Genomic DNA, 19,665 nt, shown 5'->3' on the forward strand with positions numbered 1-19,665 from the left:
AAGCCACAGACACCGAGATAAACCAGTATAACATCAGGTGGTTTAATCTGGCATGCGACCGTGGGGGTGGCCACCGTGCCCGGTCACACCCAACTAATGAGCAATAAATGTGATTAAAATAAAAAAAGTTTTTTGAAAATTACAAATTGTCTGGGTGTTTGTGCCTTAATTGTCTGATAGCCCAAATATGAATCACAGACCAGGGCCAGATGAGCCCCAGATGTAAAATATGAGTCACGGATCTGGGCCAGATCTGCACCACATGTCATGGCATTAATAACTGTACTGGGCCAGTGCTGGCCCAGATCTGTCTCTGATCCGTAATTCCAACCTGTTCCGGTATTGGGCCGTTGGAAAGAATGACCCCGGCCCAGGTCCGTTTAGCGGATCTGCGCCAAATGCTAATGAAGACCTGGCCCAAATCTGGCCCAAATACATTTTGCTGTCTGGGAAGGTTTCTTTTTATAAATCTTTTTTGTCAAAGCTTTATTTGAACTTGTACGCTACATACTAGTAGATAACATGTCCAGTAGCCTACTCCTTTAAAATATGGCCATCATTTTTAATGTTGTTATTTTAATGTTTATGTAAACAAAAAGTGCATATTATTAATGCTAATTATATTTGGTATTTGCTGGTTTTCGACATAAAACTTGTTGAATTGATTTTATTGTGTAGTATTAGTACTTTTTGAACAGGATTCGGTGATAACCGTGATCACTTTGGTCACTATAATCATGAAATGAAATTTCCATTCCATTTCATCTGTATTTAAGATGCACTATAAAATTAACTATAATTATGTTTTGTTTTTACAGTATAATATGCAAAGTACAATTTTCTTTAAAAAAATGTATCTCTGATTCTGTTCTTATCTCTGACATTTAAGGGTGACATATATGGGCCTACAAAAACACTTTTAGGTCTAAAACAGTTTAGATGGTTGTTAATATGCGAGTTATGAGACATTATTTAAGAGATTAAAGTATTGTATTACATGAGTAGCTTTCGGCCACTATCTTTTTTTAAAAGTAGCTCTCAAATGAAAAAAGGTTGGAGACCCCTGGCCTAGAAGTTCTTGTTATTGTGAGCAGTTTCACTGTTCTCTGATTTGTATCTGCCCACATGCACGAGCATAATAAAAAAAACTGTGGGCATTCAAAGAGATTTTGATTAATGCATTGATACTGTCTGTCCACCTGTAACATTAAAGCATCAAGCAATAGGAACGCCTAATCCCACCAACAATACAGCAAATAAATGACCTCCAGTAATAAAATTGCTGTCAGTGTGAGCAGCCCTTTAGAGAACTAGGTGTTGACAGACGTAGATGTGTTAATGAATTAGTGTTGCAACAGCTAGAGGAATAGGCTACGTCTGTGGAATAAACCTGTTGATGTGCTAGGAGGTAGTACTATGTGTGGGTTTGTGTATGTGTACTTCATTTGTGACCGTATTTTTGTAACATTATTAATGTCTTTACTTGTCACTTTTGGTCATTTTATTCCATGCTAGCTGAATAAAAGTAGGCCTATTCATTTCTTTGAAAGAAAAAACATTTCTGAATGGTAGTGTAGAGAGTCATAACATTTATGATACTATTCATTGTTACTATAAGAAAAAGAGAGAGCAGCGCATTATTAAAATTTCTGTGGAAGACCGAGAGTCATACAGGTTTTGAACAACATGGTGAATACATGATGACAGAATTTAAAATGTTGCCTCAACTGTGACTTTAAACATTTAGAAAGACAGACTGTCTTATTAGCAATAACAAAACGTCTTTTTATTATTTCACCCCCTCTCCTCAAGTGTATCTCAGCTCTCAACTAAAAGTGTTCCTGGCAGAGTCTGCAGGGTGTGGCACAGAAACTTATGAATGTATTTTGGAAAAAAGAAACACCCACCGCAGATGTCATCTGAATTTATGTCTGTAATTACCTTATTTTAATAACACACAGAGAGAGAGAATGAAAGAGGGAAAGAGAGAGGCCCTCTCAGCTAAATGCATTTGCCAAGATCTGCAGTGTTTGATGCTGTCGTGTTTGTTATCTGGGTGTTTCTTTCCTTCTTCCTTTTGGCAGTTTTTTTCTCTCTCTATTTCTCTCTCCTTTTGAAAACTATTATGTCTCCCTCTCTGCTTCAGCGGACTTGTGACACGTCTTTCAGTCTTGCATCACCCCCATCAAGCCTTGCAATATTGAAAATCTGAATTGTGAAAAGCACGGATGACTCACCACAGGCACAGCTGAGATATGATGTGCAATAAAAATCTAGAAGCCATCGTTTCTGCTCTGAACAATATCAGTTGTTCTAGTGAGCTTAAGAGAATATCAGTGGTATTTACTGTCGCTGTAGAGTTTTTGAAGATGACAGTGGAACTGTCACTCTTCCGAAGAGGGTTATTGAGAATAATTCATGAGCGCCAGTGGCCTTGTGATTAAGGATCGGGGTTGAAATTGGAAAAGTTATCATACATGTACAAGTGTACATGCTACATGTGGTTACAAAGGAGTAAAGGCTGGATACTTCAACATTTCTGAGATATTGAGCCATTTAAGTCAACATAAGTGTTGTTTTAGTTCACTCAAAAAACTTGTTAAGCCTTTATTAACATTTACGCATTTCAATTAATATTTTAATAATAGAAATTTAATTGAATAATCTGTACGCATTTTAATTGAATACTATTATATTAAATAGTATTGTGAATATTTAGAATTTTATTTATTATAGTTTTTACTTTTATTTATTTACATTTTTGTTTGTTTGTTGTGATTTTGGCACGTTATCATTTTTTGACAGTTCTATTTGGCTTTTATTTATTTTTATTTCATTTTTTGTAATTTTAGTACTTTTTAATAAACTTATTTTATTTCAGTCATTTGTCATTTCAAATTTTTGTTGACATTTTTTAAGTTTAAGGTTTTCATCTAATATTTATATTTTTATTTTATTTCAACCTTATTTCAATTTATGAAAACAATTTTTAATAGTTTCAGTTAACAATAACCACGCTTTATCAAAATGAAATAAAAATTGACCCCATTTACTTTATTTGTAACATTCCAGCGTGGTGGTGACGATATACTTATTAATTAATCATTATTAATTAATAATTCAGCAAATTATGTTAATTCATAGATGATACACATTGTCTTCTTCAGCTGTTGCGTCGTATCTTGATCTTGATCATCACCTTGATCTGCATCTAGTAGTCTCACGTAGCCAGACCTGCAGACTGACGGCAGAAGGTCTGGACTCCATCGCAGCTTTCATTGGCAAAGGACGCCCACAAGCCGTCTGACTGACATGTAAAGTAGCCAATCACAGTTTATTTTGTTCCGCGTCATGTTTATGGGTGTGAAAATGTAATGTTGATACCCCTAAAATAACAGACTGTGTGTAAAGAGTCTTATTAAGAGCTCTCATATAAAGAGCGCTCATTGTCACAGTTGTAAACATGATGTCTTCCTTGAAACTTTTTCCATGAGGGGGCTTGGCGTCGCAGCATCTTTGTATCCATGCGGATCATTAAAGAACAAGTCACACACGTTTCCCAGAAATCCTGTAGAATTCAACCAATCAGAAGACGATTTCGAAACTGTTTCCAATTTTGTGTGTGTGACGTCTGAGGCTGAGACTAGCATCTAGCTAACTTTGAATCTTGTGAATGTTCTCTGAACGTTCCGGAACAAGTAGTAACATTTAAAAAACGTTAGAACAACGTCCAACAAAAAAAAAAAAATCCATGAGTGATGTATATGTAAGGCAGTGTATTGCCTTGTCCACAAGATATCCCCATAACGCTATTATATTAAAACCGATTCAGGTGCCTTTAGCGCTGTTTGTGCCTCTTGAGATGCCGTAGTGTTGATACGTGAGTAGTGCGTCATTTTTTCCTCAGTTCATGTTGTCAACGTTATAGGTAAGCCATGTTAATAGTAGTGGGAAAAAGCTATGTATGATAATATAAGCAGCACAAGCCTGCAGTTGAATTGCATGTGCATTGAAATGTACTTTGCTAGTTTAAAACTTAAACTGAGTTCATGTTGTCAACGTTATAGACACCGTGCTGTGGAATAAACGGTCAAGCCACGATCCCGAACCTCTCTGTGTCTGAGTCCCAGCTTTCTACCACCACCCACGAACATTCATAAACACAACGCAGAGCAGCAGCCGCGGTGCTAGAGGCCAGTGAGCGCGCGGACAGAGAGAAAGAGGGTTACATATATAACGTTTTTGTGCTGATGTTTTGAGAACATTATTAAAGACCAGATAACTTTGAACTAACATTTTACAGTATTAAAGGGGTGTTAAAATGCCCTTATCACAAGATGTAAAATAAATCTCTGACGTCCCCAGAGTGTGTGTGTGAAGTTTTAGCACAAAATACCCTAAATATATTTTTATATAGCATGTAAAAGTTGTCACTTTTTGAGGGTTAGCAAAAATGCACCGTTTTGTGCCTGGCCATTTAAATGCAAATGAGCTGCCTCAGAGGGCGGGGTTTCAAGAGCTCTTGTGTGTTAGCAGCTGCGATTACCTCACGCAGACACACTAAAATGACAGAAACTGTTCTGCCTTTAATGTTAAAACAGAGTCAACAAAGACAAAGATGGAGAGACTCAAGAATAAGTAACAACATGTAGAATGCAACAGGATGTCTCTGAATGGTTAGTTGATGAATTTATGTTGCTGATGTGGAGTTAACTATCTTCAATTAGCATATTCTGTCATGATAATCTATAAATCGCTCGTATAGGAACTGTTGTGAGATGCACACAGAGTGACTTTTTATTGCATGTGAAAAGAAGGATGCTAAAGTTTGAGCTGACTCACAAATGTACTCTTATACAACAACTTTTCCACTTCTCAACATGAACTGCGTGTCCCGGGGGCGGGGTTTATGTACATTTTAGGGTTGTTGATGTCACTAACCCGGGAGGAATGTCGTGTAGTCCCTACCAGCCGTTTGTTGTAGTCCTTTTCTTTAAAAGCAAATACCTCCCTTTGCTTTGAACTTTGAGCATTGTAACTTTGCAGATGTTGTTTATGCTCAAACAGCAACATTTCACACTAGCTAAAGTTAGAAAAGGGAAATAACTTTAATGTTACTGGAAGAAGGTTTGTTTGTTACTTTGAGAGAACCTTGCCGGAACGTTCTGTAATGAGTTTTGTTGATAAGGGAAGAAGGAGGTGGGAACCGACGAACGTTTAAACACTTTAGTATCAAAATAAACAAACACAAAAATGAAAGTAAAAGTGGCAGCCCCTCACGGATGACTGCCACCACATATAAACAAAACATAACATACATAGTCCAGGCCTGGTCCTCTCTCATCCTTCACTGTCGCCGCTCCTCCTTTTATCAATCCGGAGCTCCTCCGTGAGACACTCGAGACCGGTGTGGCGTGCAGGTGACACTCACTAGCAATCGCGCAACTGTCCTGTCCTGTCCTGTCCTGCATACCACATGTTCCTTGTTAGTTGGGGTAGCAGCTGGGTAGTATGCTGACTCTGCACTCGCAAAAACATAAAGGCCGCACTTGAGTTTCTCCAATAATCTGAAATCCCTTATTAGAGAGTTTACATAGGAAAAATACATTTTATTGCATTTTTAAATAATCACAGTAAATTAGTGTTAGCTTTACAGCTCTACTTGCAATATGAAAAGGTTACTGCCATTTTTAGAATGAGATCGTAATCTGACGTGTTTTTCAAACTGTTACGATCTATGCCTGTAAGCTGTACATCAGGGTGAAGCGACTTTTCTTCTTGCTTTTGTCATTAACAGACAGTTTTCCTCTAAAGTGATTTACTGTGAACTCTGGTCTCTTGCTCAAGGGCACACTTTTGTTTGCCCCTAACGCCAATCAAACCAGCAATCTTAAAAAAATAAACACTGAATAGATATTTCATCATGGGCCTGCGTAGTATCAAATATCACTGTGTGTTTTTGTGAGGCATTTAATAATTTTATGTATTTCAGCAGTGAAACCAGCCACATTCCCAACTGTGTTTAATTTAAGACTCCAATTCTTTCCATGTTGAGATGCAGATGCAGGCCTGTAAAAAAATTGTGTGTGTGTGTGTGTGTGTGTGTGCATGCGTTGCATCTTTCCATTGTGAAAGTGTGTGTTTCCTGAAAGTCGTATCTGGATGCGAGCCAGTCTAAACGAGGCACATTAGCTCACGTAATGCCATTGCGTTTGCCAGCCAAGCGCCTTATAAAATCTTCAAATTCCACTCTACACTTTGAAGTCGATTGTATTACTTTAAAAGCATGGATATTTGCAGTTGTTACCCATGTTCAGCACATCTTAACTGCATGAGGTACGTTCTGCAACTCTCTTTTGAAGTTTTCTGAGGTAAGTTAACTAAAAAAACATGGCGTTTGCTAAAACAGCAGCTGTGTTGGTTAAAAAGATGTGTTCTTTTTTGTGCAGGGGGAAGCAAACCCACTGCGTGATGAGAGGTAAAGGACAGATAAATTGATGCTAAAGTACAATCACTCTGTCAGAAGCAGAAGACCTGCGGTCTTTAATCTTGCATGAGCCCTGGAGAGCAGAATGTCCTGCTTTCAAGATCAGAGCTATTGCCATTGAAGTGGCAAAGGCACGGCCAAGAGAAATACTCTCTTTTCCCCCCCTCTTCTCCAGACACCCGAGAGTGAAAAATGAGTTTCTGTTCTCTGTAAAAGCATATCAGTGTAATTAAGGCTTTTGTCCTCTATCTAATGATCATAATTACATGCAGTCTTCCATTTAATTTCCACCCAGAAATTCCTCGCTGGCAGCGATGGATCATCTTCAGATCCAGTCCACTAGAACATGCCCGTGTTTAACTCAACACCGCTCATGTGGACATTGTTCCAGATTTATGAGGGGGAGAAACACAGTTTGTGGTGTTTTTTTACACTCTGATTATTAAGAGGAACAGACTGTGGATTATATTGTACATGTCTGTGTTTAGACAAGCAGGAAAGTTGTAGGGTTTGCACAGTCTTTGTCTGTTCAACTCTACATAGTCTTTAGCTAATGTTCATGTTATGGTCATTTTGAATATTATATTTGTATACAAAGGAAAACTTATTTTTTTTCTCTTATGAAATAAGAACCTAATTAGTCTTCATTGAAAGTGGAATTTTTTTATTATGTGACACAATCCATCAAACAACATATTAGATGTTTAATACTGTTTCATGCTAATTTAGTTTTTTTATACTGATGAGATTTCACTCCTTCCACAATCCACCCAGACCATTTAAGGAAACTAAGATGCAAAAAAGAAACGGTCATGGCATATGTCATAATTGTATTAATGATGTCACAATGACATTAATCAGTACATTAATATGCAACTGAGGGGCGATTTACACAACACTGTTTTCTACTAAAAGCGGAAAACTTTTTATGCATTTTGGCCGTTCATTCAAAAACGACATCGACATTTTGGGGCCTGAAAACAAAAACTTATGAAAACTATACCGTTATCGTCTCCGTGTAAACGAGAAAACCTTTGCGAAAACGGTGACATTATGTGCTTGACATCGCCAGATGGTGTAAAATAGTCAGGTTTTGGATCAAGAAATTGTAACAAACCATTTTTTTTAAATAAAAGTTTATAGTATGTCCTCCTTAATAATTTAATTTAATAATTACTTTCTTTGTTTATTTTCAGCAAACCCACTCGAGATCTGTTTATGGAGATGAATATTACTGTCACGATCTGTTGTAGTAGTAAATCTCTGTGTTTCCGTGTGCGTGTGTGTTTGTGTGTTTGTGTGTGTGTGTGTGTGTGTGTGTGTGTTTTGACTGACTGCATGAACTTCATTATCAAACTTTTCCTGCTGTAATTTCACTGTTCATCAGCATCAGCAAACAGCATGAAATATTTCAGTAAAACACTTTCACACAGACACAGAGAAACAGAATGTGTGTGTGTGTGTGTGTGTGTGTGTGTGTGTGTGTGTGTGTGTGTGTGTGTGTGTGTGTGTGTGTGTGTGTGTGTGTGTGTGTGTGTGTGTGTGTGTGTGTGGCCTGAGTTGGCCCCAACGTGTATCCCTTTGAAAACAAAACTTTTCATTGTATCCAGCGAGCGGAACAAGGCCTGTGCAAGTGCTGACTTGTGCTGAGATGTGTTCTTGGAGAGTTCTGGAGTGTCTGAGAGGGTTAATCCTTATCACCAGTCTGCAATCAAACCTTTCACTATTTAACCTACACTTTCATCTAAATGGTCTATAAAGCTCTTTAGATAGAACAGATACACTTATGTTCACACAAACAAATCCCAATCATCCATTCATTTCTTGCATAAAAGGCATGTGACGTTATGTGTGTGCTGAATTCCTCTGTATGGTTGCTGGGTGCTCTGAATGGTTTTAGCACATTGCTATGAAGTTGCTAGGTTTTTCTGGCTGGTTGCTATTAGAGATGGGCGATAAAATTTGTGTAACTTCGCGATGAACATCGATAATGATAAGTCTGGATATTTTTACTGGATATGGATTAATCTAACAGCCTATCATGCAGCAGAAAGAAACGTTTCATCAGGCAGTCAGTGCATGTCGCTAATAAGTTATTTTTCTGCGTGTCTCTGTGAATGAGTAGCACGGTTTTGTCTGATAACAAACTCACACAGGTGATACTCATGGTGTTTTAAGCATCTGCCGTCTCAATATATGAGGACATGAACACATGAACTTCATCTCCAGAGCTGCTTTGAGAGTCTCTTCACAAGCTTTTCACCATTTCATTCAAGAAACTGAAACAAAAACAAAAAGGTCTTCTCGACAAACTGTCAAAATAAAAGTTTGGTTTAACTATAAGAAATTATCACAGAAATATATCACTACTGTATACTAAAATGAACTTCTAAAAGTATTAATAATAACATTATTTCTAAGGAATATCATATAACCAATACATTTTTTTCTTTCATTTTTTTGTTGTAAATTAATTGTTATATTTTCATTTGATTACATTTTAAAAGCTTGATTAAATTGTTAAAGTTTATATAAACCTCCCCATTCACTGATCAATTTTGAGTATCTTATTTTGAGTATTATAATCAAACATATCTTGTGGAGCGTTCTCTGAGTATGCATTCATTAGTCATTTAAACTTTTGGAAACTGAACGTAAAAGTGGACTTCAAAGATTTCTTATCCTGTTGCGCACTCTATAGGCCATGATCAGTGACTATAGTCGACATCAAGCTTAAAGCATATTGGCTGTGCAACCCTAGAACAAACAAGTTTACATTCATTTTCAAGGTCTGACAAATATGTGGAAAGCATTACTTTCCCATTAATGGTAGATGGATATCATGATTAATATCGATAATGCATGAAATGGAAAAAAAACAATGTGCTAATATTTTGCCCTAGTTAGTTACTATATCTCCTTTCACTCCCAGCCCCAAGTATCCATGCAAAAAAATAAAATACATAAACACTATCAAAATTGGCCTAAACTGAACTTGCTGGTTTAAAGGGGTGGTTCAGGATTTTGGACATCGGACCTCATTTCCAAGTTAGCCTGGGTGTTATTTATCAGTGGAGACAGTTTTCAAACATTTTCATCCAGTCCTTCCAGTTGCATAGTTCGCCGGTGCTAGGCTAGCGTGAGTCAACGGTATCTGCTAGCCTGATATTTAAAAACAGTTTTATCCACTCCACAGTACACCAAAAGCAAATAAATTATAACGCCAGACTATCGATGTAAATGTCTGTTTAGAGAATAATGTTAGAAATCAAACTACTTTTGCATCTCAATGATCGCATTACATTTACAGGATCTAGTTTCTCAGCAGTGGCGGAATTTTTCTTTGCTCCGGTTAGTAGTACTGCGCCGAAAAGAAAACACAGAACAGAAGCGCACTACAGTCGGGACGTCTAGCTAGCAAGTAGTAGAATCGAACAACGATGTTGAAACATTCGATTGTAAATGAAGGAATTGGCAACATGGTGATATACTCTAAATACACTTGCGTTACATCTAAATACACCGGCTCTCTCGGTTGCCTGGGTAACTTAATATCACTCCGCCGCTGCTGTAGTCTGTGCTAATAAATACAGGGAACAAAGTATAACTATTGCAATGCAATGAAAGGGTAGTTTGATTTCTAACATTATTCTCTCAACAGACATTTACATCGATAGTCTGGCGTTATAATTTATTTGCTTTTGGTGTACTGTGGAGTGGATAAAACTGTTTTTAATGGCAGGCTAGCAGATACCATTGACTCGCGCTAGCCTAGCACCGGCGAACTATGCAACTGGAAGGACTGGATGAAAATGTTGAAAACTTTCTCCACTGATAAATAACACCCAGGCTAACTTGGAAATGAGGTCCGATGTCCAAAATCGTGAACCACCCCTTTAACCTGGGTTGGCAAGCAATTTCTAGTTGTTTCATGTAGATAATAACACACACACTTAATGGCACCAACATGGACTTTAAGACATTTTCTCTCTGTCTCTCTTTTTCTTTCTGACCTCTGTGTTCTCTCACCCTGAGATCTCATTCAGTTTATAATTAACAAGCCCCCAAGAATCCATCTGTGCATTCCCTTAGGATGAGCTTTAGTCGCACACGGCACTCTTCGTTCTCACACTGTTTGGGCCATGCGTGCTGTTTTAATCATAGTTCATAAAACAACTCAGTCATTAAGACACGTTTCCAGACGATTTACCGGCAGAAGGAAGTTAATGATTTGCAAGTATGTCTGTTATTGCATTTAATAGCAGCTGATGTTTCTAAATTTCTACATGGGCATAAGGTCCTAATATGGCCATGTCATGTTTTCCAGTGATTTTTTAAAAATATTTTTGCATTTTTTTATCTTTCTATTTCAGTGCCTGGTAATCTGGGCTGTTTTAAGGACAGCGGCGATCCAACACCTCTATCCGGAGGCTACCAGACCTCCAACAAACTCACCATTCAGAACTGCATCAGCTTCTGCCGTAACCAAAGATACAAGGTACCAATTTCATCATGGGACATGTATACAATAGAAAGTGATGGAATAGAAACTGATGCCACATTTAAAGCGTTTTGTTTGGTAGACGTCTTTCACCTCGCCATACAGTATAAATCAATATTTTCACTATGTTTTGGTGTACATATATTGTGTACATATTCACGTGTACATATATTGGTTCCTTCACAATGAATGTGGCGTGTCCAGTCAGATTTTATAGCTAAAATTAGGTATTTTTTATAACATTACTTGCATGACCTTTTCTATGCAATTGTGATTTTAGTCATTTTTTCCAGTTAATGACTCAGCAAAAAAATAATCACTATTTGTCCAAGATGTAATCATGTGCATCTGCTTGTGTGGGATAAAATCAATAATATATGTTTTATTTTGCTTGCTTTTTCTGATTGCCTGCACCTTTGGATTGTCCAGGCATAAGAGAATTATGATCATTGGTGAATACTTTTTTTCAGCTCGCCGGTATGGAATCAGGCTATGCTTGTTTCTGTGGCAACGACCTTGATTATCATCGTCACGGTGATGCTCCGAGCACAGAGTGTAACCATGTGTGTTTTGGAGACCACACCCAGCCATGTGGAGGCGACGGGCGTGTCATAGTCTTCGACAGTAAGTTTACATAGTCTCATTACCTGTGCAAAAGACGTGGACTAGCAAGTTAAGGAAAAAAAAACAAGCTCTCACTTTTCTCCTATAGCAAAAGTAGGTGCTTGTGGAGGAAACTACACATCGCCCTCTGCAGTAATCTACTCTCCTGACTTCCCAGACAAATACAAACCTGGCAGGGTCTGCTACTGGACCATTCAGGTATAATCTTTTAATATCCTAATGGAGAGAGAGCCTGCTAGAGCCAAAACACATAATATGTATCTGGCATACTGACAGCTGTCTTATCTTTGTCATGTTGCATTACAGGTTCCAGGTGCTTCCGTTCTTCTGTTCAACTTTACTTTCTTCAATATCGTGGACCAGACTGATATGGTGGAACTGTTGGATGGAAACTCCAATAGAGTGGTGGCACGATTCGATGGCCGCAATCCACCGCGGGACATCGTGAACATCACTGCAGACTTTGTCATTTTGTATTTTTTCTCAGATAGGACAAATGAGGCACAGGGATTTTCTGTTCTTTATCATGGTGAGGATTTATTTTGATTTATATTTGGAAACATTTGACTGTGCACTTTTATATATGGTCATATCACTGCAAATGTTACAAAAAAAATGTGCGAAAATTAAATCTACATACATATATTCTAAAAGTTCGGAGTCAGTAAGATTTTATATTTTTTTACTTCTTTTTTTTAACAGTTAACAATTTACAATAAGGTTTTAATTAGTTAACATGAACTAAGAATGAACAATACTTCTACAGAATGTATTATTTTTAATTAATGTTGATTTCAACATTTACTAATCATCAAATCAAAATACTAAAATCAAATGTTGTATTTGTTAACATTAGTTAATGCACTGTGAACTAACATGGACAAACAATGAACGACTTTAACAAAGATGAATACATTCTGTAATAAATGTGTTGCTTATTGTTTGTTCATGTTAGTTAATACATTAACTAATGCTAACAAATGAGAATGTTACCTTTTTTTATCAATACTTCTATTCAGCAAATGCATTAAATTGATCAAAAATAACAGTAAAGACATTAATAATGCTACAAAAGATTTCCATTTAAAATAAATGCTGTTCTTTTCAATTTCTGTTGATCAAAATATCCTGAAAAAATGTATCACAGTTTCACACAAAACTAGCACAAATGTTTTAAATAATGATAATAGTAAGTAATGTTTCTTGAGCTATACATCAGCATATAAGAATGATTTCTGAAGGATCATGTGACACTGAAGACTGGAAAAATTATGCTGAAAATTTGACGTCACAGGAATAAATTAAATTTTTAAATATATTAAATATATTTTATTTTAATATATTGTTAAAAAGACACACACACACACACACACACACACACACACACACACACACACACACACACACACACACACACACACACACACACACACACACACACACACACATATTCTTTTTTTTACCTTTACAGCTCATTTTAAAGAATTTTTCTCAATATTCCTGTTTTTGCTGTATTTTTGATCAAATAAACGCAGCCTTAGTGAGCATTAGAGACTTAAATAAAATAAAAAAACATTTAAAAACCTTACTGAGTCAAACTTTTGATTAGTGTATTTTGTTGAATTTGACGACACATAAATGTACTCAAAGCTAAGAGACACAAACTTAAAACAACATTACTCTAAAATTACGCATCATATGATGTTACTAAACACACTTTGCTGTTTTTATGACTTTAAAATAGTAACATAAAAAGAAAGAAATAGAAGCCAAATATGTGTAAGCAGCACTCTCTGTATGCTTATTTGTCATATCTATACAATTTTAAGACACACTGTCACTTTCTGTTGTGTTGTTTTGGGAGGCAGAGTTCAATAACCACAATCTGAGGAAGAATAAAAGGTGGGAAGTATGAAATGGAAAAAGGGTTTTCTGAAAGAAAAGGTCAGCGAAGAAAATTGCCTTTCACTATTCACGGAGTCCTTTTCCCCTGCAGGCAGAGTTAGATTCAAACACCACATATCTGCGTCTACAACACTGAATGAGAGACGTGATGTTTTTTTGAAAGAGCTTTGAAATCTCTCTCCGTAATGTCCGGGGGGACGTCAATAGAAACGTTATGAATTTTAATCAGATGATCAGCATATCTTAACAAGGTGTTTTTGGGTTCTGTTTGTGTTTCCTTGGCTGATTACCACATATGAACTCCCCACAGCTTTAAGCAATCAAGGAGTCAGACCTGTGGAAGAGGATGACGATGGTGATGAAGAGGACACCAGTACAGTGCGGCCTGGTACGGGAAGCACTACAGCAAAATCAAATACCAGTCAGAGTGGAAAATCCTCGCTTCTGTACTCACATCAATCACATGTAATCACATCAAGTCCTGCAAACATGCCAGGTCAGTGGCCTGGACCAGGCCGGACCACAGGCCACAGCACCAGTATGTGTCCAGTTCTCTTCCTTTTGCTTCAGTTCTGCTACTTTCCTCACTTTTTTATACTAAAAATAAAAAAATATAGCCTGATAGCCTGGTGAGATTACGTAACAATTGAGCTGCATACTGTATTAAACAACAACAAAAACAGGGGATTTATCACCTTACCCTTACTACAGTTTACCATGGTTACTATACTTTCTGCCCAAATGTCTAAAAATGATATCCCTGTACTTTTCAGATTCATGATATATCTTAATATTTATGTATTTGCCCAGTAATTTGTTTGCAAGTATATTGGAAATGTATTTAGTAAACTAATCTAGTTTTTCTAAAAAGATGAAAATAAATATATATACAATTTTTGATTTATATACTCCAATATTACCATACATAGTAATACATAGCACTATTTATAATAAGAAATGTTACTTGAGCACCAAATCAGGGAATTAGAATGATTTCTGAGGGATCAACACTGAAGACTTGAGTAAGGATGCTGAAAATCCAGCTTTGACATCACAGGAATAAATTACATTTTAAAATATTTTCAAATAGAAAACAGTAATTTTAAATTGTAATAATATTTCACAATATTACTGTTTTACTGTAGTTTTAATCAAATAAATTGTGAACATAAGAAAGTTTTAAAAAATCTTACTGATCTCAAGCTTTTCAACAGTATAATTTATTGGATTAAATCTTTTTTAAAGTGTATATGCCATGCTCAGAGCAACTTCTGAAAACATTTTTGCTACTAAAGTTTAAATCAGAAATGCTTTTAAACATATTAAAGATAACAAAACTAGTCTAATAACACAGGATTTAGGGAACCTACTGGCCATGTATAAAGTGCATTAAAATCATCACAATATTAACAATGTTGCTTCACAAAATTTCCAGGAAAGCCATCAATAAATATCCCTTACAGAAAAACCACATGGGAAACGTGTTTTGCACATGGGAAATTTGTGCTTTTGGAACATTTGTGTGAATCCCATGTAAATTATCCCGTGAAACACATGAGATCACATGTGAAACACATGTTGAACACTTGGAATTAATGTGGTTTTTCCATAAGGGGTATATTGAATATTAATAAATAACTTTAATATAATATACTGTGGTAACATTAGCCACAACTGTTAAAAGATGACTTTAAGTAAGATTTTTTACCTTAAAATAATGTTTCCAAAATCGTTTCAGTGGTTCATCAAGTCGTGACATGGTGAAATGCAGTTATGCCACAGCTTTGCGGTCCTTTATCTGATATATCCACGCTATGTAAGATTGCCAGATCGGGTCGCGTTTCTGTAGTTCTAATGAGACATAAGAAAACTACTAATTTGACTTGCTTTACGGCAAGCGTTACAATTGCTACAATTGCTCGTTTGTGATGTCGCAATACATCATACTTTCATAAAATCATGCATCATACTCTACCTTGTCTGTGGCCATTGTTGATTCCAAAGCCGGTGCTGGATAAACAGAGAGCATGTGCGTGCGCGTGCGACAGTAGGCTGCGGTAGGCTAAATTATTTACGACAGCGGTAATGGACAATTCCGCTTCCAACCTTGAGGGCGACTGCAGAGGAAAAATCACTTGGTGTTGCTTTAACAAAAAGACTGTGAAAGCTTCCTTGGGAGATCCCACATTAATACATTATGATTTTACTGTTGTAACTTCACTGTAATGTTGGAGCTGGCGAAATGGTTATCATGTTAATTTTTTTTATTGTTAGCTTTCAAATTTTAACTGTTAGCTCTGTGCTTTACATTTCTAAAGCTAGCCACTCTTTATACTAGTAGGCTACTTGTTTTCACTAGTGATAGCCTTCTCTTTTAGTACAACTGTAATTATGAGGCTGCATTAGTTTTACTATCTGTCACTAATAAACATGTCTATGTTTTACAGTGTGGACCATCTACGCATTAGCTGCTCTGCTAACGCTAACAGTCATAGCCATGGTAGCTAAGCTGCTCCTGCATCTTACTGTAAAGTAAGTACATATGCTACAAACTAAATATATTTGAGTATTTTCGTATTTGAGATGCCACTATTAAGCATGAGATGAAGAATTGTGATGAAATTGACTAGCTTATAGAAGGTTTTATTGCAGGTACAAGGAAGACGTGCAGGTGTATCACTGCACTGTTGTCAGATTTATAGTCTATTTTGCTCATAATGGATGTTAGCCTGGACAATTTGCATGTCATTTGGTTTTTACCAGGCATATTGCAGCGCATAAAAGTGTGATGTGAATCAATCCTCTTTTTGTGTTTATTGCCCCCTCTCAGATCCCCATCCATCCCGTCAATCAGCGGGTCAGATTCGTGTGCGCAGAGCACAACGTCTGAACCCTGGATCATCTTCTACAGACCTTCCACCATCTCTCTGTTTAAGAAGAAACTCAAGAACCACCATGGAGACCTCAGCCCTCTCGTGGGAAACTAACCTCAACGCCTCTGACCTCTACGGCTGCTTTAGCCCCCTAAAAGATGCACACACTGTACGCAATGCTGGTCTTCTGCTGCTGGGCGATGAAAAGGGATCTGACCGATCCCTACTTCACTTCAAATAACCAGCGAAGGGCCCATTTTAAATGTGCCGATCGGTTGTTGGTAAGAAACAAATAAACTGCGCAGAATGAGCTGGCCAATGCGCTTACTCTCAATTTGCATTTCAACAAATCATGTGACAGGTGCACATATAAACCAAGCGATTTGATTAGCAAAGGAGTGCTGGAATGTTTCTGTTGCCACAGACCAAAACGAACAAATGACCAATGGCGAGAACTGGATAAAGTGGCCCAGCTGTTTCTTTCTCTGCTTTCACAGAAGTGATCAACCGATGACCGTCTCCATTAAAGAAAGCGTGAGACTCCATGTGGAGCACACTGAAAGACAAAACCACTTACATAACCAAAAAAGAAAAAGAAAAAAAATCCACAGAGCCCCTCTGGACGAGAGATACGATTCTGCTTCACTCGCTCTTTAACCTCTAATGTAGGTCACCTGTTGTTGAGGAGCACAGAACTCCTTTCTTCAGATGTAAGAGAGCTGACTGAACCGGGCGGAGGATTGATGTCACAATCATGTCGAGAGCAATTCAGACTCAAAGTGAACAACAAAAAAGAGAGAGAGAGAGAGAGAGAGAGAGAGAGAGAGAAAGAGAGAGAGAGAGAGAGAGAGAGAGAGAGAGAGAGAGAGAGAGAGTGAGATGGACTGCGGAGAACCAAACCCTGAAATTGCTACAAGTTGGGCAATGTTCAAAACGAGCTGTAGTCGAGACATCCCTATGGACCTCGCTTTCGTCTCTTGTCGTTTGTGTTGGGTTTTCATCTTTTTGCATTGCCTTTAAGTGCCTTCAGGACTGAAAAAAGCTCTCGTCTGTCTTTTAAGCTGTCATAATGTCTCGATGATGTAAAAGCATTGATCCTTTGGAGCATTGAATTGCAAATGAGAATAAGCACTAAGGGAGTGTTTTTTTATGATTCTACTTTTATTCTCAAGATAAATGTAGTCCTGTGGGTGTCATTGGGGCATATTATTCTTGTCAGGTTTTCGACTTGAGCAAGAGAAGCATTGTGATGAACATTGTGTAATTCTATGTGGGAACAATCAAATGTCATCCCCTTTCATTTCACTCCCCAACAGAGGCTGTGGTGAAATTCTTCCAAAACAATTTGCTCTTTCTCTCCCTTCACCACAACTCGAGCTCTCACATTCTGAAGCACTTTTCCAGCCAGCCAAAAACCATGCGGATCACTGCACTGCTAGCTGCAAGGATTGCAAACTGGTTAAAGGGTTGGTTCACCCATAGGTGAACATTCTGTCAGCATTTACTCACCCTCACGTCGTTCCAAACCTGTATAACCTTCTTAGAATACAAAAGAAGATATTTTCAGCGAATGTTTCAGTTGTTTTTGTCCAAGTCAGAGGAATCCTAAACAACTTTGGGCCTCGTTCATGGAAAAAAAATTGTGCAAATTGTTCATAAAGCAAAAGTGTTCCTTTTTTTTTTTTTAAATGTTAGTTGGTATGAAAAAAACGTACACGTACATGGTGCGTAAAACACCCAGATGTTAACATTAGTTAAATGTGGAAATAAGTGTAATATATAAAACACAAATCATTGAAAGTTGTGTAATCCGTTTTCTTGTTTTATTATTATAGATTACACGAATAGTATTTGCTTGCAAGCTTAACACTTTCATGTAATAATTCATTTTAATTAAAATGTGTATATGCGTCCCTTTTTACAAATGATTGTGAATGTTTGTGAATTCAATCCATTTTTACTTACAAATTACTCTAAATTTACTCTTACATTTTCGAAAATTTCATGAATGAGGCCCAGTGTTCTCAGATGACTTTCAATGTATGGACAAAACAGAATATTAAAACAGAAATTTAATTTTGAGTAAACTATCCTGTTGTGTCATCATGACATTTAGCTTGCGGTTTACAGCACTTGCACAGCCGTCAGTCACAGGTCAACCATTTTGTACTTAGTGCTGTGAGTAGTACTTAATGTAAGTTTTAGTGATATTGTAAAGGCCCTTCATTCAGAAATCTCTTTGAGAACATTCAGTATATAATCTGACACATGGGGAGCAGCATTGCATTTTTATGTGGGTATATGTCACTAATGCTGTACCAACAAAAACGAATTTACAAAATCACTACATTTTGCACTTTATTACCGAAGTACTTATCTTGTGTAATGTTTTAGGGGCAACCTTTTTAAAACTATGGTTATATCACAACTTGGATCTTTTGAAAACCAATACCTTGTATAAGAAAACAAATCTGTAATAAGACCTCAGTAAAGCAAATCACCAAACCACCCAATTCAAGTGCAAAGATCTCACTTTACCTCAATATAAGTGTGTTTGTCTGCACTGTTAATTAATGCATACTTCATCATAACCTTAGCTCTGCAGTGCCTGAGGCTGCCCATGCATACTAAAGTGTCACCAGAGAGAGAGAGAGAGAGAGAGAGAGAGAGAGAGAGAGAGAGAGAGAGAGAGAGAGAGAGAGAGAGAAACCCAAAGTGACAGGTTAAATCCAACAAGGTCATATTCGTCTGGAAAGGCTGGTGAATAATGCAGAAACCAGGCGTCCATTTAGATCGCAAAGCCGAACGCCATAACACTTTTAGCACTGGAAAAAAAGTGTCATATCCTTCTGTGGTTTATCACAATGTCACTGGGCCTTCCTTCTGGGGAATCCCTACAATTTTGGGAAAGGGTGCATCCAGGGATAATAAAAAAAAAATATTGTTTTCATGGAATTGTAAATAAAATAGTGAGAATTTTAATTTATACCATAAATTATTGTTATTTTGGATGTAAAATTGGATATAATCTATCTTTTGTATAAGTTACCTTTGTAGTTTTTATTTAATGTGTTCTGAGTGCAAAAATAAATATGCATGTTTCTTATGCCTGTTGTGTTTGCTTTGTATACATCATGAGTTGTCACTAATGCTCATTATTTATGATGTCATGCAATAATTTCCCTCAAGAGAAATTTACAATGCAAATTAGATCCTTTGGGAGTCTCCAAAATTTGCTTGTAAGATGACCAAAGTTTCATGCACAACCACAGCGT

At 37.0% G+C, this 19,665-nt stretch overlaps 1 protein-coding gene across 2 annotated transcripts in view; it reads left to right on the forward strand.

Moving 5' to 3' along the window:
- Nucleotides 1–19,496, forward strand: part of kremen1 (kringle containing transmembrane protein 1) — a 74,230-nt gene extending 54,734 nt beyond the window's left edge. Inside the window, exons 4-10 of one of the 2 annotated variants that reach the window (XM_077241533.1) lie at nucleotides 10,861–10,985; nucleotides 11,459–11,612; nucleotides 11,701–11,810; nucleotides 11,919–12,141; nucleotides 13,828–14,055; nucleotides 15,965–16,049; nucleotides 16,348–19,496. In XM_077241533.1, the coding sequence (XP_077097648.1) occupies nucleotides 10,861–10,985; nucleotides 11,459–11,612; nucleotides 11,701–11,810; nucleotides 11,919–12,141; nucleotides 13,828–14,055; nucleotides 15,965–16,049; nucleotides 16,348–16,504 (1,082 nt within the window). In that variant the 3' untranslated portion in view covers nucleotides 16,505–19,496. The remainder of the gene's footprint in view (nucleotides 1–10,860; nucleotides 10,986–11,458; nucleotides 11,613–11,700; nucleotides 11,811–11,918; nucleotides 12,142–13,827; nucleotides 14,056–15,964; nucleotides 16,050–16,347) is intronic. The other variant, XM_077241534.1, reaches the window with a different exon arrangement.
- Nucleotides 19,497–19,665: the final 169 nt, after the last annotated feature.

Source organism: Siphateles boraxobius, unplaced genomic scaffold (assembly GCF_051911475.1).
Source record: "Siphateles boraxobius isolate OS27281-9 unplaced genomic scaffold, OSU_SipBor_1 24, whole genome shotgun sequence".
Classification (NCBI taxonomy): domain Eukaryota; kingdom Metazoa; phylum Chordata; class Actinopteri; order Cypriniformes; family Leuciscidae; genus Siphateles; species Siphateles boraxobius.